This window comes from Mustela nivalis (assembly GCF_964662115.1).
Source record: "Mustela nivalis genome assembly, chromosome: 13".
In the NCBI taxonomy this organism is placed as follows: Eukaryota; Metazoa; Chordata; class Mammalia; order Carnivora; family Mustelidae; genus Mustela; species Mustela nivalis.
The window spans coordinates 3,930,990-3,953,573 of NC_139032.1; the positions used below are offsets into that span (position 1 = coordinate 3,930,990).

The window sequence follows — 22,584 nt, forward strand, 5'->3', positions numbered from 1 at the left end:
AGGGCTCTGGAAGGTAAAGGAGAAGACTGGCAAGGTCCCCAAGGCATTCCCAAGTAACAAAAACTGAGTACAGCCACTAGGAGCAGTAAGAGGTGGTATTTCGATGCCTGGACCCTTCAAAAAGTTACCAAAGAGCCAGATCAGGAAAGAAAAGCCCAGCCCGCAGAATGGGGCAGAGTATTTGCAGATCGTGTGTCTGCTAAGAGACAGAATCTGGAATACAGAACAAACACACACACACACACACACACACAAAAAGCCCTCACAACTCAATAAAGAGACAAATCACCCAACTTAAAAATGGACGAAGAACTTGAACAGACATCTCTCCAAAGAAGCTAAACGAACGGTCAGCGAGTACAGGAAAAGAAGCTCACAACACCATCACTCATCAGAGAAATGCAAATCCAAACCAGCTCACACCCACTGGGACAACTGAAAATCCAACAGACAACAAGTGCTGGCGAGGATGTGAGGAAATCAGAACCCTCCCAGGGTTCTACTGGGAGCGTGAACGGTGCAGCCACCAGAGGAAGCCTTCTGGTCGCTCCTCAAGGAGAGCAGGAGCAGCAAATCTGGCCGTAGGCACCGGTCGGAGAGCAAGGAAAGATGTCCGCACAGACATGGGCGCAGATGCTCACGGCAACTGAATAGTAGGCACAACCTGAATGTCCGCCAGGTGCTCGTTTCGGCAGCCCATATACTAAGTGCCCACCAGCTGAGGAGTCCGCCCCCAGGGAAACAGTGTCTTCCTGGCAGGAAGAGGAGGGAGCGCCAACCGCTGCTCCCCCATGGATGAACCGTGCAGAGTTACACTCAGTGAGAGAAGCCAGACACAAAAGGATATGTACGTCTACTTGTATCAAGTGTCTAGAAGAGGTACGTCCAGAGACAGATGTAGATCAGCGGTTGCCATGGGCAGGGAGGTGGAAAAGCGGGCAGTGACTGCCAACGAGCACTGGGTTTCTTTCTTGTTTCTTTTTCTTTTAAGATTTTTTATTTATTTATTTGACAGAGAGAGAGACCACAAGTAGGCAGAGAGAGAAGGGGAAGCAGGCTCCCTGCTGAGCAGAGCCCAATATGGGGCTCGATCCCAGGACCCCAAGATCATGACCCGAGCCAAAGGCAGAGGCTTAACCCACTGAGCCACTCAGGCGCCCCCCACCACTGGGTTTCTTTAACCCACTGAGCTACCCAGATGCCCAATCGACCACTGGGTTTCTTTTGGGGTGATGAAAACATTCCAAAATTAGACAGTTGCACAACTCTGTAAAAGCTAAAAATCACTGAACTGTATACTTTGAAAACACAGATTTTATGACATATGAATTATAAATCAATAAAACTGTTACAAAAAGACAAACAAGCTTTCTAAGCAAGTGGCACTTGTGGAGTAACTGCAGGGCAAATCCTGGCTTCATCACGGATCTCTCTGGTCCCGCACTCAGCTGGTCTCAGGAAGGGAGAGGTCTCTGGTTGAGCAGCTTATAGCGCTGGCCGTGCAGAGGTCGCCTGTGGGGCACAGGGTGTGCGTATGTGTGCGCGCACACGTAGGACACAGGGTGTGTGTGCACATGCGTGGGTGGCAGGGTTGTGTGTGCGCGCGCACGCCCGCACTCATGGGTTCTGACACAAAGATATAAACAAGTACATACCTTCCAAGTTCGATTTTGCATTTTCCCTGTAAGGATTCCACACAGACAGAAATTGAGCAAAGAAGAGAACTTCTGGCCATGGCAGGTTTTGATGACCTGCAAGCGGGGTGCTCAGCATGGTGACTGTGCACGCAATTTCCACGTGGACAGCTGCACACATGCTGCTCCCATGCAGATGACCATGATGTGAGCAGGATACACCTGTAAATCCTGGAAGACCTAGTACCAGCCTGCCAAGAGGGGCCACCCCCTGGAACAGGGCTGCATGCGGCCCCCCCTCCATGCCACACGATGGGTGATGCTTTCAAACTTCAGGCGCCTGATGTGATTTTTCTCCAGAGCCAATGAGTGCTTCTCGGAACCCTAGGATGACTTCTTCGTAAGTTAAGTTTCTGTGAAGGTGCAAACAGGAACTCCTTTTCTGAAAAGCCCACTACGCCCAAACCGCCCTCCTCTGCAATGCCTCTCCAGGTGGAATTCAGAGTAAACAAGCCCAACCTTCTATTTAGGTAGAATTTATACCCAACCTACTTTAAAAATGATTTCAAAAAGAACCTGATTGCCAACCTTGTTCCAGTAAGGCTGCACAGTATGTTAGCTGCACCGTAAAACCTCACCAGGCCTGAAACGCCCCAGCTCCACACCCGGCGTGAAACCCACACGGGGCCGGGAACCGCGCCGAAAGGGCCCAGGCTGGCCAGACACCTGGCCTCCCAGGGCTTCAGCAAGGAAGCCAGGATGGGGAGAACTGCGGAGCCACACTTCATCCCGAGGGGCCTGCCACAAGCCCCGCTGTGCCCCAGCCTCGGGAGCGCTGCAGTCGTGTGCACTGCATGGTGAGACACAGACAACCCCTCCGTCCACCCCATGATCCGGGGGACCTTTCCCGGCCACTCTTCCAGAACCAGACTCCCACCTCCCTGCGGCCGACTGCTTCACCCTCTCCTTACAGACCCCTGTACAAAGGATTACTTGGTGACTTTTGGTGGCAGACAGTGACACATAAAAAATATGAAGTTAGAGATAACTTTGAGGAAAATTCTAAGTACATTTTTAAAACTGAGTGTTCCTGGTGTGACCTGACACATACATCATCATGGTGTCCAGCCACCTCAAAGACAGGTACTGCTGATTAAAGGTAGATGGGGTTACAAACACAAGGAAATATGAATCAGAAAGGGCGGTGTGCACAGGCTAACCTGGAGGGAGCTCTGAGAAGAGGCAGAAGAGGCAGAAGCCGAGGAGCTCTGGGGGTGTGCCAACAGCCACCCAGGGAGTGGGGGTCGGGGAACACTGGCACTCTGCCTGCTCACAAGAGGGGCACGGCACAGAGCACAGAACAGAGACCCACTAGTCATGTGGGAGACCAATGCGTGCAGGAGGTCTGGGGACAGGAAAGGCCAGCAAAGACTTGCAATGGGGCACACCCAAGCAAGAGGTGGACAAGGGAATCTGTAGCAGGAGACGCTTGGTGGTCACAACACCTAATGGGGATAAAAACTCCAAATGCATGAAACTAAACACAAAAACCATTAAAATGAATACAAAGACCTATAACTAATGGTCCAACTTAAAAACATTTTTTAAAATTAAAACTCGGGGTGCCTGGATGGCTCAGTGGGTTAAAGCCTCTGCCTTCAGCTCAGGTCATGATCTCAGGGTCCTGGGATCAAGCCCTGCATCAGGCTCTCTGCTAAGCAGAGAGCCTGCTTCCCTTTGTCTCTCTCTGCCTATTTGTGATCTCTGTCTGTCAAATAAATAAATAAATCTTTAAAAACAAACAAACAAAAACTAAATGCTTACCCAAAATAAAAATTCTACCACTTACTAGGACTCAAAATCATACAGCAGTAAAAATCCAAAAAAAGGGAACGCATTCAGCATGTGATTATGGCCAGGAAGTATCCCACCGTGGCTGACTACCCCATGTCCCGAAGGCCCTGCCCCTAGTACTAGAATTTTCTGTCATATAACGTGCTGTCCTGAACAATATGAAGTATTTTTTACTTCCAAATCAAACCTAAGACATTTGATGACACCTTACCGGCACCTCTTTGCATGGAAACTGAAGAACTAAAAAGCTCAACACCTCCCTGGCTCCCTCACCTCCTCTTTTCTGCCACCCTTGTGAGATTCTAGGTTCTAAGTGTGTCCAGCACTGCCCTCCCACCCCAGTGGGCACAACCCTGACGAACAGTGAGGCACATGGAGTCTGTTCCCCTCCCAGCCCGCTGTCTGCAGGCATCACCCCTCGATACGGCAGCCTACACTGCTCTGCACCCACAGGCCCAGCCCAGATGCACTCTCCTAGCACACGCAGAGCTGTGGGCAAGGAGGTCGCCTCGGCGGTGAAGACGATGGTGCTCCACAGCAAAGGGGACTCTGCGCTCATCAGGTTAGGAGTTCACAGAATACCCACCTTCTGGAAACAGCAATCCACTGGGAATGACTTTGGAAAAACGCAACACAGTAGGATAAGAAAAGGCCAGGAATATCTGCACTTGGGGACATGAATCAGATGCAGGAAAGCTGTGTATACTATAGACCGTCAAAAATCATAAGAAAGTGTCAAACACAATAACTAATCAAATTTTTAAAACATGTGGTTACTTTTACGAGCGGGGTAAAGCAAACAGGATTAAGAACAGTGCAAGGGGGGCGCCTGGATGGCTCAGTGGGTTAAAAAAAAAAAAAAAAGAACAGTGCAAAACAGCAGGGATATTCATGAGAAAGGACCCCAGCACATCCAACTTCCCCACATCTGCCACGATACAGAAATGTCGCTGCACACAGGACATGTGCACAAAAGGCCAAAACATAAACACTGTGCCACATCTGAACTCAAAGCCAGATGTGCCTGCTTTTTAGAACGTGACTTTGAAACACCTAGAACTTACAAAGTCATTGAAAAATTATTGCAGATTGCTTCTCCATCATACCACAAAAACCCCCAGCTGATATTTACAATACACATGATGATAATACGAAAAACCTGATTAGATCCTGACTTAAAAAACAAAAACAAACAAACATACAGCATAAATGACTTGCAGGAACAAGTGAAAAATGTGAGTATGAACTTGGCCTTACAGAACATTAGGAACTACGGCTGACGTAGTTGCTATGCTAATAGTAGGATCAGTAAGAAAGAAATCAGCCTTATTGTTAGGGAATCGGGATATAAACTGAAGTTTTCACAGGTGAAGTGTTAGGATATCTGCAATTTACTTCCAAATAATGGAGTTAAAAAATAAAGATGGGGTGCCTAGGTGGCTCAATCATTAAGCACCTGCCTTCGGCTCAGGTCATGATCCCAGGGTCCTGGGACTGAGCCCCGCATCGGGCTCCCCGCTCAGCAGGGAGCCTGCTTCCCCCTCTCTATCTGTCTGCCGCTTCCCGTTTGTGCTCTCTGTCAAATACATAAAAATCTTTAAAAAAAAAAGATTAAAAAAATAAAGTAGATGTAAATATACCTTATGGCAAAATGATAACTGTAGAATCAAGCAGATACATGGATGGACACTGTCTATTTCAACTTTTCACATACTTAATATTTTTCTTAAAACCAAGTCAGGGGGCACCTGGGTGGCACAATCTATAAGCGTCTATCTTCGGCTGGGGTCATGATCCCAGGGTCCTAGGATCGAGCCCTGCACTGGGTTCCCTGATCAGTGGGGAACTTGCTTCTCCCTCTCCCACTCCCCATCTTGTGTCTCCTCTCTCACTGTGTTCTCTGTCAAATAAATAAGATCTTAAAAAATAAACAAACAAACAAAGTTAGGAAATACACATGCTAATGACGTTAGTGACCTGCCAGATTGAGCTGGTTCCCACTAAGCCCACAAACAGTGCTGCTGTCTAACATCTGACACTGACCAAGGCTAGCTCGGCTGAAGTGCACGTGTGGTCTGGGGTCCCAAGAGTCTCTCCACTGCTATCCAAAATTGCCTGAACCTTGTAAGAAGCCAGCTTTCCCTTCGTCTCCACCTACAGAAGCTCACTTCCAGGCAACCCTGATGAGCACAACACCTCATCCAAATGCACCTGCCTCCAGGCTGCACGTCCGCGGGGGGACCACAGGACCATAAACTGCAGCACTTTATCTGCGAGGACACAGGAATGACACCAAGGCCAACAGCAGGAAGAAAGCTTCTCTCCTTCAAGGATGAAAAACATGAAGAAACCAACTAGTTCCTAATGAGAGGAGAAGCTGAAAACCCCAGGCCCAAGAACTGTTAGAACAACCAGGAAAGCTTCCCACCGGCCAGCACGCTGGGAGGGAGGGGTGGCAAGGAGCCGGAGGAAAGAAGCAGGAAAGAGATGTGCTTAAATGATCCCACCCCCCATCCGGTTTCCCCAAAGTTCACTCCAAGTTACACAAAAAATCCACTCTGAAACTAACCACCACGGAAGATGGTTTACAGCAGGAGAGTCAATCTGACAAGAGACAGAATTTCACAGAAATGCTTCTGGGAACCATTTGGAGCAGCCCCTTCACTACAGGAACTGAGGCCCAGGTTGCCCAACCAGCTTCCCACCTGCCCCCAATAAGGATGACTGTGGTCACAGCAGAGGGGACTCGAAGTCCCAGAAGGCTGCTGGCCAGTACACACCAGGCGTCCCCACGGCCCTCCCACTTTAGAAAACCGTGCATGTTTCTGACGCTCCTCACTTTCACAACAGGAAGGCAAGAAAGATAAAAAATATCAAGTGTTAATAAACCGGTACAAAGGGAACTTGGTTGGGTCCCCTCCATTACCCAAACACTAAAACCTTAATTATTAATTAGACTTCAATAATTTTAGAAAATTATAGGACATTATGAAATTTATCAAAGTATGCTAAGTCATGATCCAAGCAACAGCTGGCTATATTACCTCTTGAAAATACATTTGTAAAACGACATTAAAAAACCTTTAGCTAAAAGATTTCCACCTACCTAGGTACACAGCCTGAATTCCTCTAAGGAAACTTTAAAGGGCGTTCATATATCTCCCTAAAGCAGTAAGTGTTGGTAACAAGATAAGGCATGTCTGTGGGTTTTTCAAGGCAGTGCTAATCCTGAAGTCAGGGGAAGCATGGTACCCCTAACTCTGTGGCCTATTTCCTTCTACAACAATGGAACATCATTCACATTATTAAAGAAAGAGCAAACTCAACAGCTGATGGTCACCAGTGTTGGAGATGAAATGAACTTGTACCTTCAGTGAGGCTAGTGGATGCTCTGGACCAAGTAAGCTCCAGTGGAAGGAAGCCAGGTCTTCGTCAGGCAGAATGTGATTCCCTGCAACACAGACACGGCATGGTGAGAAACATCGCCTCGGTGACACGGGCGTGCTGACAACACTACACGTCATCATCTGCGGGCTCCAGAGGCGCTTCGTTTGAGACTCTCTGTAACTCAGGACCGCCTCCTTTCACACACCACATAGAGCTTCCACACAAAAACTGAAAATACCTCTTCATCTTTTCATATAAAGCCACACAGAGCAGGCAGACCTCTTGCTGCTGCCTCAGTACGACGCGCATTTCCTGGACAGTTCCAACAGCATTCCAACTGAACCATCTGCATGAGACAAGTGACATCACTGGGCAGTGTTAAGGTCGGTCTGACAATGCTGGGGTATCGAGACACAAGCTTTCGTTTGCTTACGAGACCCTAGGCTTCAAACTGCACCCTGTCAACTAAGTTCCACAGCAGAGGCAGACCAGACCGCGCACTTCCAGATCTCTCTAAGCAAGGTTATGACTTGTGACATGGGTCACACCTTTCCCGTCACTTGACCATCACCCACAGACGACAAAGCACAGGCCACACCAGTACCAGGAATGCCACTTGGCTGGACGCCCTGTCACCAGGGCTGCGTCAACAGTAAGAACTGCACTCGGCTGAGAAACTGTGTTTTGGGGAACACTCTCCCTTCACTGCAGCACTTGGATACCAACATACCAACATCTTCAATGTGTCAGTTCTCTCGATGCAAATTAAAAGTGTCAACTTCCTGAGTAATTCTCTGATTTTTAAATCATGATTTAGTCCCCTCCACACTGAGAAGGCAGGTTCATTAATTAGCTACTAAGAGAAAGCAAAACAAGGTGAGTTCAGGGCACCTGGGTGGCTCAGTTGGTTAAGCGTTTGCCTTCGGTTTGGGTCATGATCTCGGGATCCTGGGATCGAGCCCCATGTCAGGCTCTCTGCTCAGCATACAGTCTGCTGCTCCTCCCTCTCCCCTCTGTCCCTCTCCCCTGCTTATAGATGCGCTCTCTCTCAAAAAAAAAAAAAAAAAAAAAAAAAAAACGGTGAGTTCTTAGTAACTAATTGATTAATCTTAATATTCTAAACATGCAAATACTCAACACGTGAACACTGAATTGCCTTGACATCTGGAGGAGCAAAGTTATGTCCTCGTGGTCTTACTGAGCTTTGCGCTGCCTTCCTGAGTTCACAGACTGCACAGAACTTTACTGTGAGGTATGATGCATCTTAGATTTTTTTTGAAGCTTCTATCTGAAAAAATATGAAGCCAATTCCAACATCAGTAAGTCTGTTAAAATTTGGGTCACATACTTAATTGAATATTCTACCCAACCTCTCTAAAACAAAAAAACTCATATAGCTACAGTCCCATTACAAAAAGGAAAAGGAAAAGAAAAATAATCTTTCTCATTTGAGGACACTGAAACTTTTACACTAAATCTAAAATAAAAATGTCCGTCCAATTAAGACTTCTCAAAGAAGTTCTAAGTCCTAAATTCATTACTATTGTTTTTCACTCATTTTAAGACTTCACAGGGTAATTTAGCTACAAGAGTACAGAGTTTACACTATCTGCTAAGAAACAGATTCAATATTTCTTAAATACAGTAACCAAATATCCTCCGTATCTCAGATTAGCTGGGGAATCCCAATATTCTGAAAGCATACAATTTTCCAGTTCATTTAAGGTCAATTAATATGCCAAAGCCATTTTTGTACGACGTCTACGTAAACCGCAAACTTTTCACAGTATCCCCATTTACATAATCACTTCAGAGAAAGTACATTTTTAATATTTGAAAATATGAAAGTATATTTACAAAATTGGTTTTAATTCTCTAAATCCCAAGTCATAAGAATTCCCTGAGAAAATAGACAGAAAACAGCCACATGCTGAGTAACATAGAGTTGAGATGTGATTCAAACAAGGATAATTTGCAAAATGAGAACTGTTGACCTACTAGTGGTTACATGGTGTGAAATGCTATCACCAAATATCACACAGAAAAATTGTGACTCCCTCAGTGTAATTTCTGTGTAAAACTTTTTGGAATGCTTATAAAATCTGATAAGTAGAAACTTCTAAACACAGCCCACAATAGGCCTGCCGTCCTGCACACTCGAGAGAAGACAAACGGAGAACACGGTAAGATCTCACTCACTACCTGCAGACCACGGAGCATTCAAACGGCCTGCGTGTCCCTAGCAGCTTCCCACCTGTCACTGTGGCCACTAGGCTGTGATCCCAGGAGGGCTAGGCTTGGAGAATGCCCATTCACACTGTGGGCACAGTTCTTACAAAAGCAGCCACGGGAGCTGGGCGTCTCAGCAGCTTTAAATGTGCACGCTGTAAGCAGAACACCAGGAATGGACAGAAAAGAAAGGAAAAACTGCAAAATGTGTATTAAAGTGATAGATGAATATATAACTATTGGGAAGCCATTTTTACATGAAATGAATTAAAATATAAAACTTCCATCAAAACAAGATTTCATCTTTTCTAGGAATCCAGCATGAGGAATTCCTCCAAGGGAGTTTCTAAAGACATTTAAAATGCAGGTACTGGTGGTGAGCTCTGTTTGTTGTTTTTCTTTCCAAGCAGTGAGTGTCCCCAACATGCAAGAACCTATGACAGAGCCAAGTTCACAGCACATTTTCTTCTCTAACGAACACGATTTATGACAAAGGATTAACTGTCTAATTTTCATAGTAAGGATGTGATTAACATTTCTGATTTTAAAATATAATTTCCCCCACAGTATTAGTGAATTCATTCACAAAATTAGTTTTCCACCCCAGATGAAACAACACATAAACAAGTACTTACGAATAAAAGAAGCACATTATCAGCCACACCAAAAAATAATACTGGGTAAGGATCAGCACCGAGGAGGGGCACACTCCACAACACTCCAACACTGACATTTAAAAAATACCAGTGTGTTCCGAACGTGGAACCCTATCAAACGAAGCAGTTTTCACACTGCCCACCTACCTAACAGAGCAGCAAAGATAGGGAAGCGGTTTGGGTTCAGGTCCAGCTGCTTGGCGACCTCATGCATCAGATACTGGCTCGTGGTGAGACTTTTCCCGTTCCGGCTCAATTTGAGGGCGTGGGCACTGAAGTAGTAAGGGATGTTGCACAGCGCGTAGTCGGAGTCGTAGGCGACCAAGCCATGGAAGCCGTTCTCTCTGCAGAAACCGATCACCTCCTGATGATGGTCCTCAATGCTCTGCGCCACCTGTGCAAGTGAGAGGAGCATGTGGTCAGAGCCATGGCGCCCATGCAGACGCCTCTGTGAGGACCCTGCAAATCCCAGATAAACACCCAAAAGAGCCAAAGAATCAAAGAACCATAAAATGGGTATGGCACACTGCTCACGTGAGCAAGCTCTGTGGGAGCCATCTCCAGGACAGTAACTACAATCCCATCCAGACTACAAATTAACTGCCCGCTCCTTGTCAAACTCACAGATCGCCCTGCCTAAAAATACACAGTGTCAGCTGATCCCCGAAACAGTGTTCTGAGGGAAAAGAAGGAGAGGAAACGGGGACAGAAGAGGAAAAGAAACAAGTGTCAAAGCAGGAGACAGAAGCCAGCCACGCTGGTAAAATCAGATAATTTTGCGCTGCCAAGTAGGAATATGTCAAATGGATAAAATAATCAAAAGGATTTTTTTTTTACACAAAGGCCAAGCGTTACCCTTCATCCACAGATCTCCTAAGCACTTAGCATATGGGGAAAGTAGTAAGGGTGAACGTTTACCCTAAACATCACTGTCACATGGTTATCCTGGGCAAAGGACCAGCCATGGTGGTGCAGCCCCAGGCTTAGGACCACCACCGGGACCAGGCCCAAACTCAGTGCCTGCTTAGTGACGAGGACGACGAGCCGCAGCTTTCTTCCTTACCCCAGCTCTCCCAGCACGAGTGCACCGCACAGGTGCCCCGGAGATCCAGGGATCTCAGGGACTGCAGCAACCTATGCACCGCTGCAGGTACCCCGGAGACCCAGGGATCTCAAAGACTGCAGCAACCTATGCACCGCTGCAGGTGCCCCGGAGACCCAGGGATCTCAGGGACTGCAGCAACCTATGCACCGCTGCAGGTGCCCCGGAGACCCAGGGATCTCAGGGACTGCAGCAACCTATGCACCGCTGCAGGTACCCCGGAGACCCAGGGATCTCAGGGACTGCAGCAACCTATGCACCGCTGCAGGTGCCCCGGAGACCCAGGGATCTCAGGGACTGCAGCAACCTAAGGGCAGGCAGTGGGCAATACCCGCGGAGAGGTAAAAGGCTCTGGGAATCTACTTCCAAAAACACACCAAGAGGCATGTGAAAAATACTTTCCTAAAATATATAAAGTCAGAGACAATCAAGCCTTCTCCTGCTGTTTCCCAAACTCGTTCAACCAACTGAAATCTGGCAGATTTTCTGTTTCTACAATAGGTAAGGTATTTGAGAAAACAGAATTTTAAAACTAAGTCAGGTGACTCAGCTAACGGTAGAAAGTTAACTCCCCGAAGAGCCCTGAGGTTGAAAAACACGTGCCCTTAAACGTAAGCGTCTAGACCTATACTGCCCAATGTGCAGCTCTGTTGAATTGAAATAAAAACTAAATCACATCCCAACAGTAAGTACGAGTGTTCAGGGGTCACCGGTGGGGCACACTGTGGAGCTGCTCCCATTTCTTGCAGAATTTCACAGGCCAAGTGGACACCATATTTTGTTGGTAAGTTAGTTATAATGAAAGCTCATGTAGAAACAAGGTAATCCTTAAAGATGCATATTTAAAGGGAAAGTAACTTCCTGCATTCTTTTGATATTTTTATAAAAACATTCTACTTCATAAGAAAAATATAAACATTCAGTCAATTTATTTCTATTTCTTAGAATAGAAGAATACACTTTCATCCCTTAGTCTAAAAACACTATACCCTTCACTAAAATAGCAAAGTATAGTTTAAGAAAATTCTGAAATGAGGCCAGTTCCATTTCTCCCAGCCCAAGTCCCCAGCCTCCCACCACTTCAGAACACTGAACTTCATAATGACAGCAACATCTTAAAGCATTTCTGAATCACCAACAACCCCTGGCTGTCATCTAGACACCCTTAATCATAAATCTGCAAAATCTCCCCAAAAGCCCTGAAATGATAGGAAACCGTGAGTAATCACCCCTCACTCCCCACACCTCCAAGGAGTTCCAGAAAAGGCAGCATGGCCACTTGCTCCAGAGCGAGGCGTCCTGTGGAGATGGGGCAGAAGTAAGTGTGGGAGCTGCACACTGTACACTCAGTCTGTATATTTCGTGAGAGTTTATTAAACCACTCTCCGAGGACACTGATGCCAATGCTGTCATCCTCCCTGAGCGCCCCCGTGCCAGTCACTGGGCTGCACGCCTCCCAGCCCCCCAGACAGGGGAGCTGGGCCAGCCCTGCACCATCGCCCACAAGGGCCCCAGGGGAAGCACAGGGCACAGGCCCAAGGTGAGCGAGCACGGAGGAGAGGTGCCGTGGTAGACTCAGAGGAAGCAGGGACAGGGTTTCATCTGGCAGTTCTCAAGGAAGGCTTTGGCGTCCTTCAACAATCGGCACTGTACTTCCAGAACTGTAAAACGTTCATGCTCTTTGACCGGGTGATCGCACTCCAGGAAATGAAGCCTAAGAAACCAGGGCACCGGTAACAAATGCTGGGGCGTCAGAAGGGTCAGAGCAGGCTCGCGGGGGAGAACGTAAGCTAACATCCAGGAGCGGGGTAAACACAGCAGCCCGCAGTGATGTGCAGAAACCTGGGGAAAGCTTTCGATATAACACTAAGCAAACTGCTCAGAATCGATTCCCTGTACACAGAGCCTCACAAAGCTGCATCTGTGGGGAAACCCTGAAAGGGATAAAGCAAACGCCAAGAGTTGTGTCAGGATGGTGCAATCATGCTTAACGAAAACTTCCTTCAGGGAAAAAAAATGAATAAAAAAGCTGAAGCAGCACTAGGATGAGCCACACCCACACTGGCCCCTCAGTGTCACCACACTGGGGACAGATGCTCTTCCTTCCCCAAGGATGACAAGGCACGCACTTACTCACCTGCCAACCAAGGGTCTAGCCTGGCATCTGGCACATAGTAAACTCCAAAAGAGAGAAGAACACCGGGGGCCCCATTACAGGGCTCCAGGAGTCTTTAAACTACCCACACAGACAGGTGAGATCTACTCTATCCAGCAGAAGTCGGCAGGCAGAGGGCCTCACAGAGGGCAGACCAGCGCCTCCTTCCGCCATCCCAAATCACAGTTCCCTGTTCTTTCAGAACACTCAGTTTCAGCTGGCATTAAAAAGCAAAGTGAATGAACTTTTATTAATCCACTAAAACACTAATTTGCAAATGATTAACAATACCTTAATCCTCCCTCAAAGCACACCCAGCATTAAATAGCTGCCCCCTAAAAATAACGCCTGAAAACAAAAGATGGAGGAAGCAAGCCCCATGAGCACTGACTTCAAGCCTAGAAGCAAGGTGGGTGGACCCGGGCCGCTGTCCTGCTCATCCTTCCCACCTCAGTGCCAGCAAAGGGGACAGAACCAGAACACCTAAGTCCCCATTCTGGCTTGACGCCCACCTGCCCAGCAAGGACTGTACAATTCATGGGTCTTTAAGTTTCCTTCAGCTTCCAAATTTCCAGTATTCTCTCCCACCTTTACCAGAGGAAAGGCAACATGGCCTTAAAACCATAAGGTAACAGAGACACAACCCTCCCCCGGCAGGCAGGTAATGGAAGTGCGGTGGGGTAATGCCACAAAACTCTGAGGCCAGAGTTCGGAGCTGGGGGTCTAGGTGGTAGACACACATGACTCGACACACTGTCCAAACTCACACAACTGCATGTCTCACATGGAGAATGAACTTTAATGTATGCAAATTAAAAACAAATCAGCCAGGACACCAGGGGGGCCAGAAATGAATGCAGACGGGCTAAGGTACAGAACTGTACTAGAAAAGTCTGAAATGACCTCTGAGTAGGGTACGGTCTGCTGCCCTAGGTAACTCTGGAGAACAACGTTTTGACAGCTCGGACTCCTGAGGACAGGCACCACACAGATGCTGACCTCTCCTGAGGGCGGAGGGGTGCAGGCGACAGCACCAAGACCACTTCATGAATGGTGGACAAGCCAGGTGTTTCACTGTCAGAGAACAGGGTTACACATGGGCAAAAGGATGAGGTTGGCACGACCTTTTGGTGCCAGCTTAGCCATGGAGACATCCTATGAACTGATGTGTAGGTGACAACACAGGCAAAGAAATCATCAGAGGTGACATGTGCACACACACACCTCCCCGCTGTCAACAGACAGCTGAAAAGCAGCGACACCTCAGAAGCAAGAACACCTGCACCCCACTGTGGTCTCTAAATTCCATTCTCCACCAATGGAACCAGGGCCCTTGAGAAAAATGGGTGATACCAAGGGAGGGAAATCCAAGACAGCCCTTGAGCATGTCTCTGTAGTGCCAGAAAGGAAGGAGCTGCCCACAAAATGAAGGAGGGGTGTGTCAGGACACAGGAACCCCTCGAGAGACTCCCAGTGGACAAAGCTTGAACAATTTATACAACAAAATAAAGAACATCGTATCCGGGTATCACCCAAAGTATGAAAAAATACCTGAGCCCATATTAGTCTAAACAAATGATTACATAAACACAGTCTGCCCTACACAAGAATTCCAACAATAATGTGAAATCCCTCCCAGGAGCTGAACCTCACCACCACAGTCCCCCACAGGGCGCGAGCCTAAAAGACCACTTTCAAAGTAGGAAACCAGCAACAGGATGAAGTCGTGCCACAGAGCAGACACCAGGAGACTCCAACACCGTACAGTATGGCCAAGGGCACTGCACCCAAAACACAAGAAACCATCAGGCAGCCCAAACTGGAGGCCAGTCTACAAAATACCTGCTCAGTAATCCAAAGTGCCAAGGTCACCAAAGAAGCAGAGGCTGAGGAGCTGTCCTGGACCAGAGGGGCCTGAGGAGATGAGCTACCTGAAGCCACGCAGCCCGGAGATCGGGCCCAAAGCCGAGAAGAACACCAGCGGCAGGAGGGATGAGAACTGAAGAACACAGTGAGGCTCACGACACTGCACCGGTGCGAGCTTCTTAGTTTTGATAACTGTGCTCGCTCACAAGCTGTCACCATGCACAGAAGCAGAGCGAAGGACATTCGGGAACCCTCTGTACCATCTTGGCAACTTTTCTATAAACCTAAAATTATTCCACAGTAAGAAGTTTATTTTAAAAAGAAAAAAGTCAACAGTCTACAAGACACCAGCTGGAAGACTATTTTAAGCTACTTCACCAGGTGAACACAGCATTAATGGGCATGAACAGCACAGTCTAAGATCCTGTCATATGAAAACACATCTCTCCGCAGATCGTGGGGCTTCGGGAAATAGGAGAGCCCACCGCAGGTGAGACAGGTCCCTACAGACCTGTGAATAAATGAACCAGTTCCGCTTGCCAGAGGGCCCAGGGACAAAGCCTCAAGACGAGCACTACAGAGCCCGCTCAAAGAGCAGGTGCTGGGACTGGGTCGGCACAAAGTTCTGCTAGGGGACAGAAGAAGGGTCTAGGCTGCCTCAAAACTGGACTTGAAAAGCAGTTATTTAATTAAATATAAAAATTAAATGTCAGAGTTAAGCGCCAGGGAGAGGGGCTGACAGGCGCTGGCCATCCTTCTCTTCTGAGCATCTTCTCTCCGGGGACGGTACGCCCTCTGCTCCAGGGCCGTCTCCCACCTAACCTGCCCGAGGACAGCACCCTGCTTCTCTGATTCCCTGGCCTCCAGCTCCAGGTGCAAACTAGGCACAACACAACAAAATCGCTACCCCTGGTTCTTAATTCTAATTTTAGAAGTGAGGAAAAACTATGACATATGATACTGGGATGATTATTTCAAGCTAAAAACGTGGAGCCCTGAGACCTACCTTCCTACCAGCTGTAGTAGAGGGGTAAAGCCTCCCCCCACAGAGAGCCAAACCGAGAATTCTGTATGGCCTCAGTAAGGAGAACCACAGGCTGGATCCCAGAGACCACAGCCACCATAGAGGCGCTGGGCCTTCGCAGTCTCCCCACGGCTACCACTGCTCAGCAGATGCAAGAGTGTGCCCGAGCACACCCCCGCGACACAGCCCGAGGGCCACCTCTGGCTCCTGGCTGCAGGACCCATGACCACACCACACAGCTGGAAACACCTCGCCTGCCTCCATACCCACCTGGTCCCAGAAACACAGGCCACCAGCATGGAAAGGCCTTGGCAGCGGGGACACCGCAGGGAGCCTCGGTGACTGTCTGCTACTGCGCGCCGCTCCGGACCCCTGCTGAATCTTCTCAGCTCACACATGCGTGAGTGTCACTGAAAATTTCAGGCAGTTATTTTCACGAGGAATAGTGACTAAAAATTCCCCAAGCTTACTGTGCAAGTATGGCCATCTATTAGTGCTGACAACTGTTACGGGGACAGTCCTGTTGGATGACAAGGCCATACTGTTACCCCAATCTCTAGGGGCAAGGCACTAGCATAGGAAGGTTTCTGTCTCTGGTGCCAGGTGGGTGAACCCCACCGCCCACTTTATCTCTTTCTGCACTTCCACTTCTTCACCTGCAAAAATAACGCCATCCCTACCTCACAGGGCGGCTGCGACGCTTAGTGAGCTGCGGCACATCAACAGTCTAGTCCATCAGTAATAAATGCTGATGAAAGTCGGCCACCGTTTGTCTTTAAGCTGCATGAGAAAGGATCTGCTTCTTCATACTTTTCAAACATATGGGACCTGAAACACTATGAGTTGTCATAAATAGATCTTCCAACATCAAGAAAAAAAAATACTGTGTGAGGTTTTTCTTTAGAACGGTTTTACACCAGCTCAGGGAATGATATGACACGCCCGCCAGCCAGCCATGAGATTTAAAAGATGTTAGTTAACCTGAACAAAAGAGAACAGGAGTTGACCTAAACTCTTTACTCTTTTTTTTTTTTTAAAGGGACACCTTGATCTTGACCTTTAGTTGCCAGGTCCTGGGTGGGTGAGATTAGGCAGGCTACTCACTCCTGCTCTAGTCCAACAGAGGAATGTGGACATAAAAGTCAACTTCCAATCTGGTGGAAGATTTTTCTTGTTGTTGTTGACTTGAAAAGGGCAATTTAAAGTTAGGACATATTTTAGCTATGTCTCTAAAAACTAAGCCTCTCCCCCTCAGGAAATCTGGAATCAGAGCTAAATAGCTTCTTACCTTACACATCTCTTGCCTAGTCTTTAAAAATTGGTTACTGTGGGGCGCCTGGGTGGCTCAGTGGTTAAGCCGCTGCCTTCGGCTCAGGTCATGATCTCAGGGTCCTGGGATCGAGTCCCGCATCGGGCTCTCTGCTCAGCAGGGAGCCTGCTTCTCCTCTCTCTCTGCCTGCCTCTCTGCCTACTTACAATCTCTGTCTGTCAAATAAATAAATAAAATCTTTAAAAAAAAAAAAAAAAATTGGTTACTGTGGTCTTAAAAGCAAGGAAAAATAACTTATTTTAAATTAAGGGAGTGGAGGAGCACCTGGGTGGCTTAGTGGGTTAAAGCCTCTGCCTTGGGCTCACTCAGGTCATGAATTCAGTGTCCTGGGATCGAGCTCCAAATCAGGCTTTCTGCTCAGCAGGAAGCCTGCTTCCCCCTCTCTCTGCCTGCCTCTCTACTTGTGATCTCTCTCTGTCAAATAAATAAATAAAATCTTAAAAAATAATAATAATAAAGGAGTGGATGGGGCGCCTGAGTGGTTCACTCATCAGATGTCTGCCTTTGGCTCAGGTCATGATCCTGGGGTCCCAGGATTGAGCCTCACATCAGAATCCCTGCTGGGCAGAGAGCCTGGTTCTCCTTCTCCCACTCCCCCCTGCTTGTGTTCCCTCTTTGTCAAATAAATAAAAATAATTTAAAATAACTAATTAATTAATTAAGGGAGATACTTGACCTCATTAATCATAAAGGAAATGCAAATCAAAACTACAATGAGAGAACATTCAATACCCGTAAGGATGGCTACTATGAAAAAACAATAAACAATAAACATCAATAAGCAGGTGTTGGCAAGGATGTGAAAAAATTGGAGCCTCGGGCGCCTGGGTGGCTCAGTGGGTTGAGCCTCTTCCTTCAGCTCAGGTAGTGATCCCAGGGTCCCAGGATCGAGCCCCGCATCGGGCTCTCCGCTCAGCGGGGAGCCTGCTTCTCCCTCTCTTCTGCCTACTTCTGCCTACTTGTGATTTCTCGTCTCTATCAAATAAATGAATAAAAAATCTTAAAAAAAAAAAAGAAAAGAAAAGAAATGAGAGCATCATACATTGGTGGCAGGAATGTAAAAGGGTGTAGCTGCTATGGCAAACAGTATGACCATTCCTCAAAAAATTACCCAGAGAACTACCCTGTGATCTAGCAATTCTACTTCCAGATATATACCAAAAGAACTGAAAGAAGAAACTCAAATAGAGGGCGCCTGGGTGGCTCAGTGGGTTAAGCCGCTGCCTCCGGCTCAGGTCATGACCTCAGGGTCCTGGGATCAAGTCCCTCGTCAGGCTCTCTGCTCAGCAGGGAGCCTGCTTCCCCCCCCCTCTGCCTGCCTCTCTGCCTACTTGTGATCTCTATCTCTCTCTCTCTCTCTCTCTCTCTCTCAAATAAATAAATAAATAAATCTTTAAAAAAAAAAAAAAGAAAGAAAGAAACGCAAATAGATATTTGTACACCCATTTTCAAAGTTATAACACAACAGCCAAAAAGTGGAAGCAACCATCAACAGATGAATGGATAAAAATATGTGTAGGGGCGCCTGGGTGGCTCAGTGGGTTAAAGCCTCTGCCTTCAGCTCGGGTCATGATCTCAGGGTCCTGGGATCAAACCCCACATTGGGCTCTCTGCTCAACAGGGAGCCTACTTCCTCCTCTCTCTCTCTCTCTCTGCCTGCCTCTGAGCCTACTTGTGATCTTTCTCAAATAAATAAATAAAATCTTAAAAAAAAAAGAAAATATGTATAGACACAGTAGAATATTACTCAGCCTTGAAAAAGAATACAATCCTGTTATACAACATGAATGAACCTTGAGGACACTATACCAAGTGAAATAAGGTGGTCACAAAAGGACAAATATTGTACGATTCCACTTACATGAAGTCCCTACAGCAGTGAAATCCTGAGACTGAGTAGGTAGTGGGCACCAGTGGCTGGGGTGGGGCACAGGTTAGAGTTTAGCAGAGACAGTTTCAGTTTGGGAAGGTGAGAAAGTTCTGGAAACAGATGGTGGGGACGGCTGCACAACAGTGTGAATGTACTTAACGACACTGCACTGTGCACTTAATAATGGTTAAAACAGTAAAATTTGGTTTATAGTTTACCACAATTTAAAAAATAAAATTAAGACTATATAATAATACAAAGAAGGTTGTGCCCCAGCTCCCTGTCTTAGGAAGCCTAAGCACTTGGCTCCAAGAGGTAACTTCCTACTTGGCTCCAAGAGGAAGCTCCCCACATGCACGTGCATGCTCTCTCTCTCTCTCTCTCCCTAAAATAAATAATCTTTGAAAATAATAAATGAGTGGATAACATAACAAAATGCAAATTAAACTTTATTAACTTGAAAAATTAAAGAAATGACAAAAGAAGATAAGGAAAAACCAGCATTATCTGTCCTCAATGTCTAGTTAGCCTACTATATAACTCTCCTCATACTTCACTAATTCTGAGCAATGCTGCCCTTGTTAGAAATCTAATTATAAAACACAATACATCAAAATTTAAGTTTCAGAATTTATGAAGCTGAATCTCAGATTAATCTAATTTATTTCAAGATGGCAACACCTGCCAAGTCTTCAGGGAACAAGCCCTCTGTCCTCACTAGACTGAGTTCCTTGGAGGATTCCACGCTTTCCTGTTACATTCACTCCTCTATGCCTGGCCAGTAACCCGTACTCAATTTTTGCTAAAGGGAGGATGGGTCATCGCTGGGAACCAGTCAGAAAAGACAGCATCAGGAATTTAAGGTGATAAAATAAATCTTACATAATAGCCACTGATCCAGGTATTGAAAGAAAAATAATTAAATGTGTCTGTCTATATAAGTAGAACAAAGCAAATATCTGACTAAAAAATTCAGCACCTATATGACACACATGCAGAAGGAGTAAAATGAGTGCCCGGCCTCCAGCAGCTTTCAGTTAGCTGGGGGTACACACCCCAGCAGCTAGAACAAAGTGGAACGCAGGAAGCACTGAGGAACAGGCGCACCGTGTGGATCCCTGGTCCACCTGCGGGATCGTCAGAAGAGGCTCCATATGGGCCGCCTGGATGGCTCAGCCAGTGGAGCCTGTGCCTTCGGCTCAGGTCATGATCTCAGGGTCCTGGGATCAAGCCCCACATTGGGCTCCCTGCTCAGTGAGGAGTCTGCTTCTCCTTCTTCCTCTGCCCCCACCTCCGCTCATTTGCTCTCTATCAAATAAATCAATAAAATTTTTTTAAAAAAAGAGAGCTCCATGGAGGAAGCCGGCGCCTGAGATGGACTTTAAAGTGTGAGCAAAACTCTCACCAGCAGAAGTGGTAGTTCAACAAGAAGGAGCAACAGAGTGGGGGAGCAGGGAGTGGAAGGGCTGAAGCCCTGACCAGGTACAGCAGAACAGTGCGCCACGCAGCAGGGCAGAGGGAGCGTACATCAGGGGGGTCTGAGCCCCCCACAGAGCATGGATTCATGGTTTGTTTGGGTTTTTTTTTGGGGGGGGGGGATTCATGGTTTTGTTAAAGCTGCTGGCAGGAATGACTAACCGAGGAGCCCGCAGGCTGCACCGACAAGGTGTGCAGTGAGGTAGCAGGTGTGCGGCGCGGGCAGATCAAGAAACAATTCTGGCGGTGGCCCACACTCAGGCACTGGTGAACAAAATGGTACCTTTGGTTAAGTCTAGCAGTGTACTTTTCGCTCTAGTTTATTATTCTATATCATTTTTTCTAAATGCTGGTAAATACCCAATAATTTGGTTTCACAACCACCAACGGGTTTGCACAATCACTTGTTAGGCCTATTGGCTCCACTTTGGTGAGTTTACATGGTAGGGGTACTAAAGTAAGGAAGGGCACATGGGAGACTGCGCTTGCAGAAGGACCTTGCAGAGGGACCGGCAGGCTGGGTGATGGATTTCGGGGGGGTGGGGGGGGGAGCAACATGACGACGCTATGGGGCCAGAAAGTGTAACCCTGAAGTAGATGACAAGGCTCAAACCAGTGAGGGCTACAGGCAAAATTAGAGCAGCCCAAGTGCACAGAGGATGGAACGGAAACAGAGAATGAAAACCAGCTCAGAAGGATTTGGGCTATAGAGGGGAGACATTTGAAAGTCTTAACAGTGAAGTTTCCCGCTAATTACAGGGTCCCGCTCTGGAGTGGGGAAGCACAAACACAATGGCTACTTGGTGTGAGGGACAGGAGGCGGCAGGGCAGTGCTGAGTGGTCAGTGCCTTTAGCAAGGCAGTGCTGTGTGCTAAATAAGGGGTCAGCAGACGTGGTGTCAAGCACGGAACACCAGCAGCCCGTCAAGCTTCTGCAGGCAGGCTGTGGGACTGGTCAGAAGCTGTGCGCACACGTGGACAGCAGTAACTTCAAAGAGGTGATCCTGGGGGGCGCCTGGGTGGCTCAGTGGGTTAAAGCCTCTGCCTTCGGCTCAGGACATGGGTCCTGAGGGTCTTGGGATCGAGCCCCGCATCGGGCTCTCTGCTCAGCAGGGAGCCTGCTTCCTCCTCTCTCTCTGCCTGCTTCTCTGCCTACTTGTCATCTCTGTCTGTCAAACAAATAAATAAAATATTTAAAAAAAAAAAAGAGGTGATCCTGGGATTTTAAGAAGGAAGGATGCATTGTGGAGAACAGTGGCCATGACAGGAAGTCTTACTTCAGCAGCTCCGGGAAATGGAAGCACTCTGATCATGGAAAAGGGTTCAACAAGGCAGATGAAGGAGAAAGGCTGGCTTTGATCAGTCTAACTTCAAGAAAAGGGAAGAGATTTAGATAAAGTGATAAGTGTTACAGAAATCGTGTGGAAATCACAAATTGGAGGCTCTAGAGCAGAATCCAACCCACAACTTATTTTGTTTGGCTTAAATAGTATCTTTTCGCTGGGATAATTTCAAATAAAAATCTGGATTTCTGGCTTTCTTAAAAATCGTTAAGACTGGTAATGATGGCTCTGTAGTCCTGTAAGGTTTTTAAAACATGCACACTCTTGGATCTACCAAGTTTGTGTGTGCACCATTAGCAGGGGGGTGGATAAACTATGGAGCACTATGCAGGCATTAAAAATAATTAGAATTATATAAACAGAAAAAGATTTTTTACATCCTTACTTAAAAAAGCAAATTGCTGAATAATGCATTGTGTGATCACATTAATGTTAAAAATTAAAACCATATTGTGATAGTATATAATATATTCTGTAATGTATCCTACAAAACATACGTAGGCAGTTGCTATAGAAAACAGCATGGCAATTCCTCGAGAAATTAACCACGGAATTACAATATGATTCACCAATTCCACTTCCAAACATCTCCGAAAGAACTATAACTTGGGCTCGAACAGAGCACACCCAAGTTCATAGCAGCATGATTCATTATTCAC

General features: G+C 47.0%; 1 protein-coding gene across 6 annotated transcripts in view; it reads right to left on the bottom strand.

Annotated features, from left to right (window-relative positions):
* FAM120A (family with sequence similarity 120 member A) overlaps positions 1 to 22,584 on the bottom strand; it is a 96,693-nt gene that overhangs the window by 69,246 nt on the left and 4,863 nt on the right. For all 6 annotated transcript variants that reach the window (XM_082694246.1, XM_082694245.1, XM_082694244.1 and 3 more), the window contains exons 2-3: positions 9,908 to 10,154; positions 6,857 to 6,939 (exon numbers count right to left, since the gene is read on the bottom strand). In XM_082694246.1, coding sequence (XP_082550372.1) covers positions 6,857 to 6,939; positions 9,908 to 10,154 — 330 coding nt within the window. The remainder of the gene's footprint in view (positions 1 to 6,856; positions 6,940 to 9,907; positions 10,155 to 22,584) is intronic.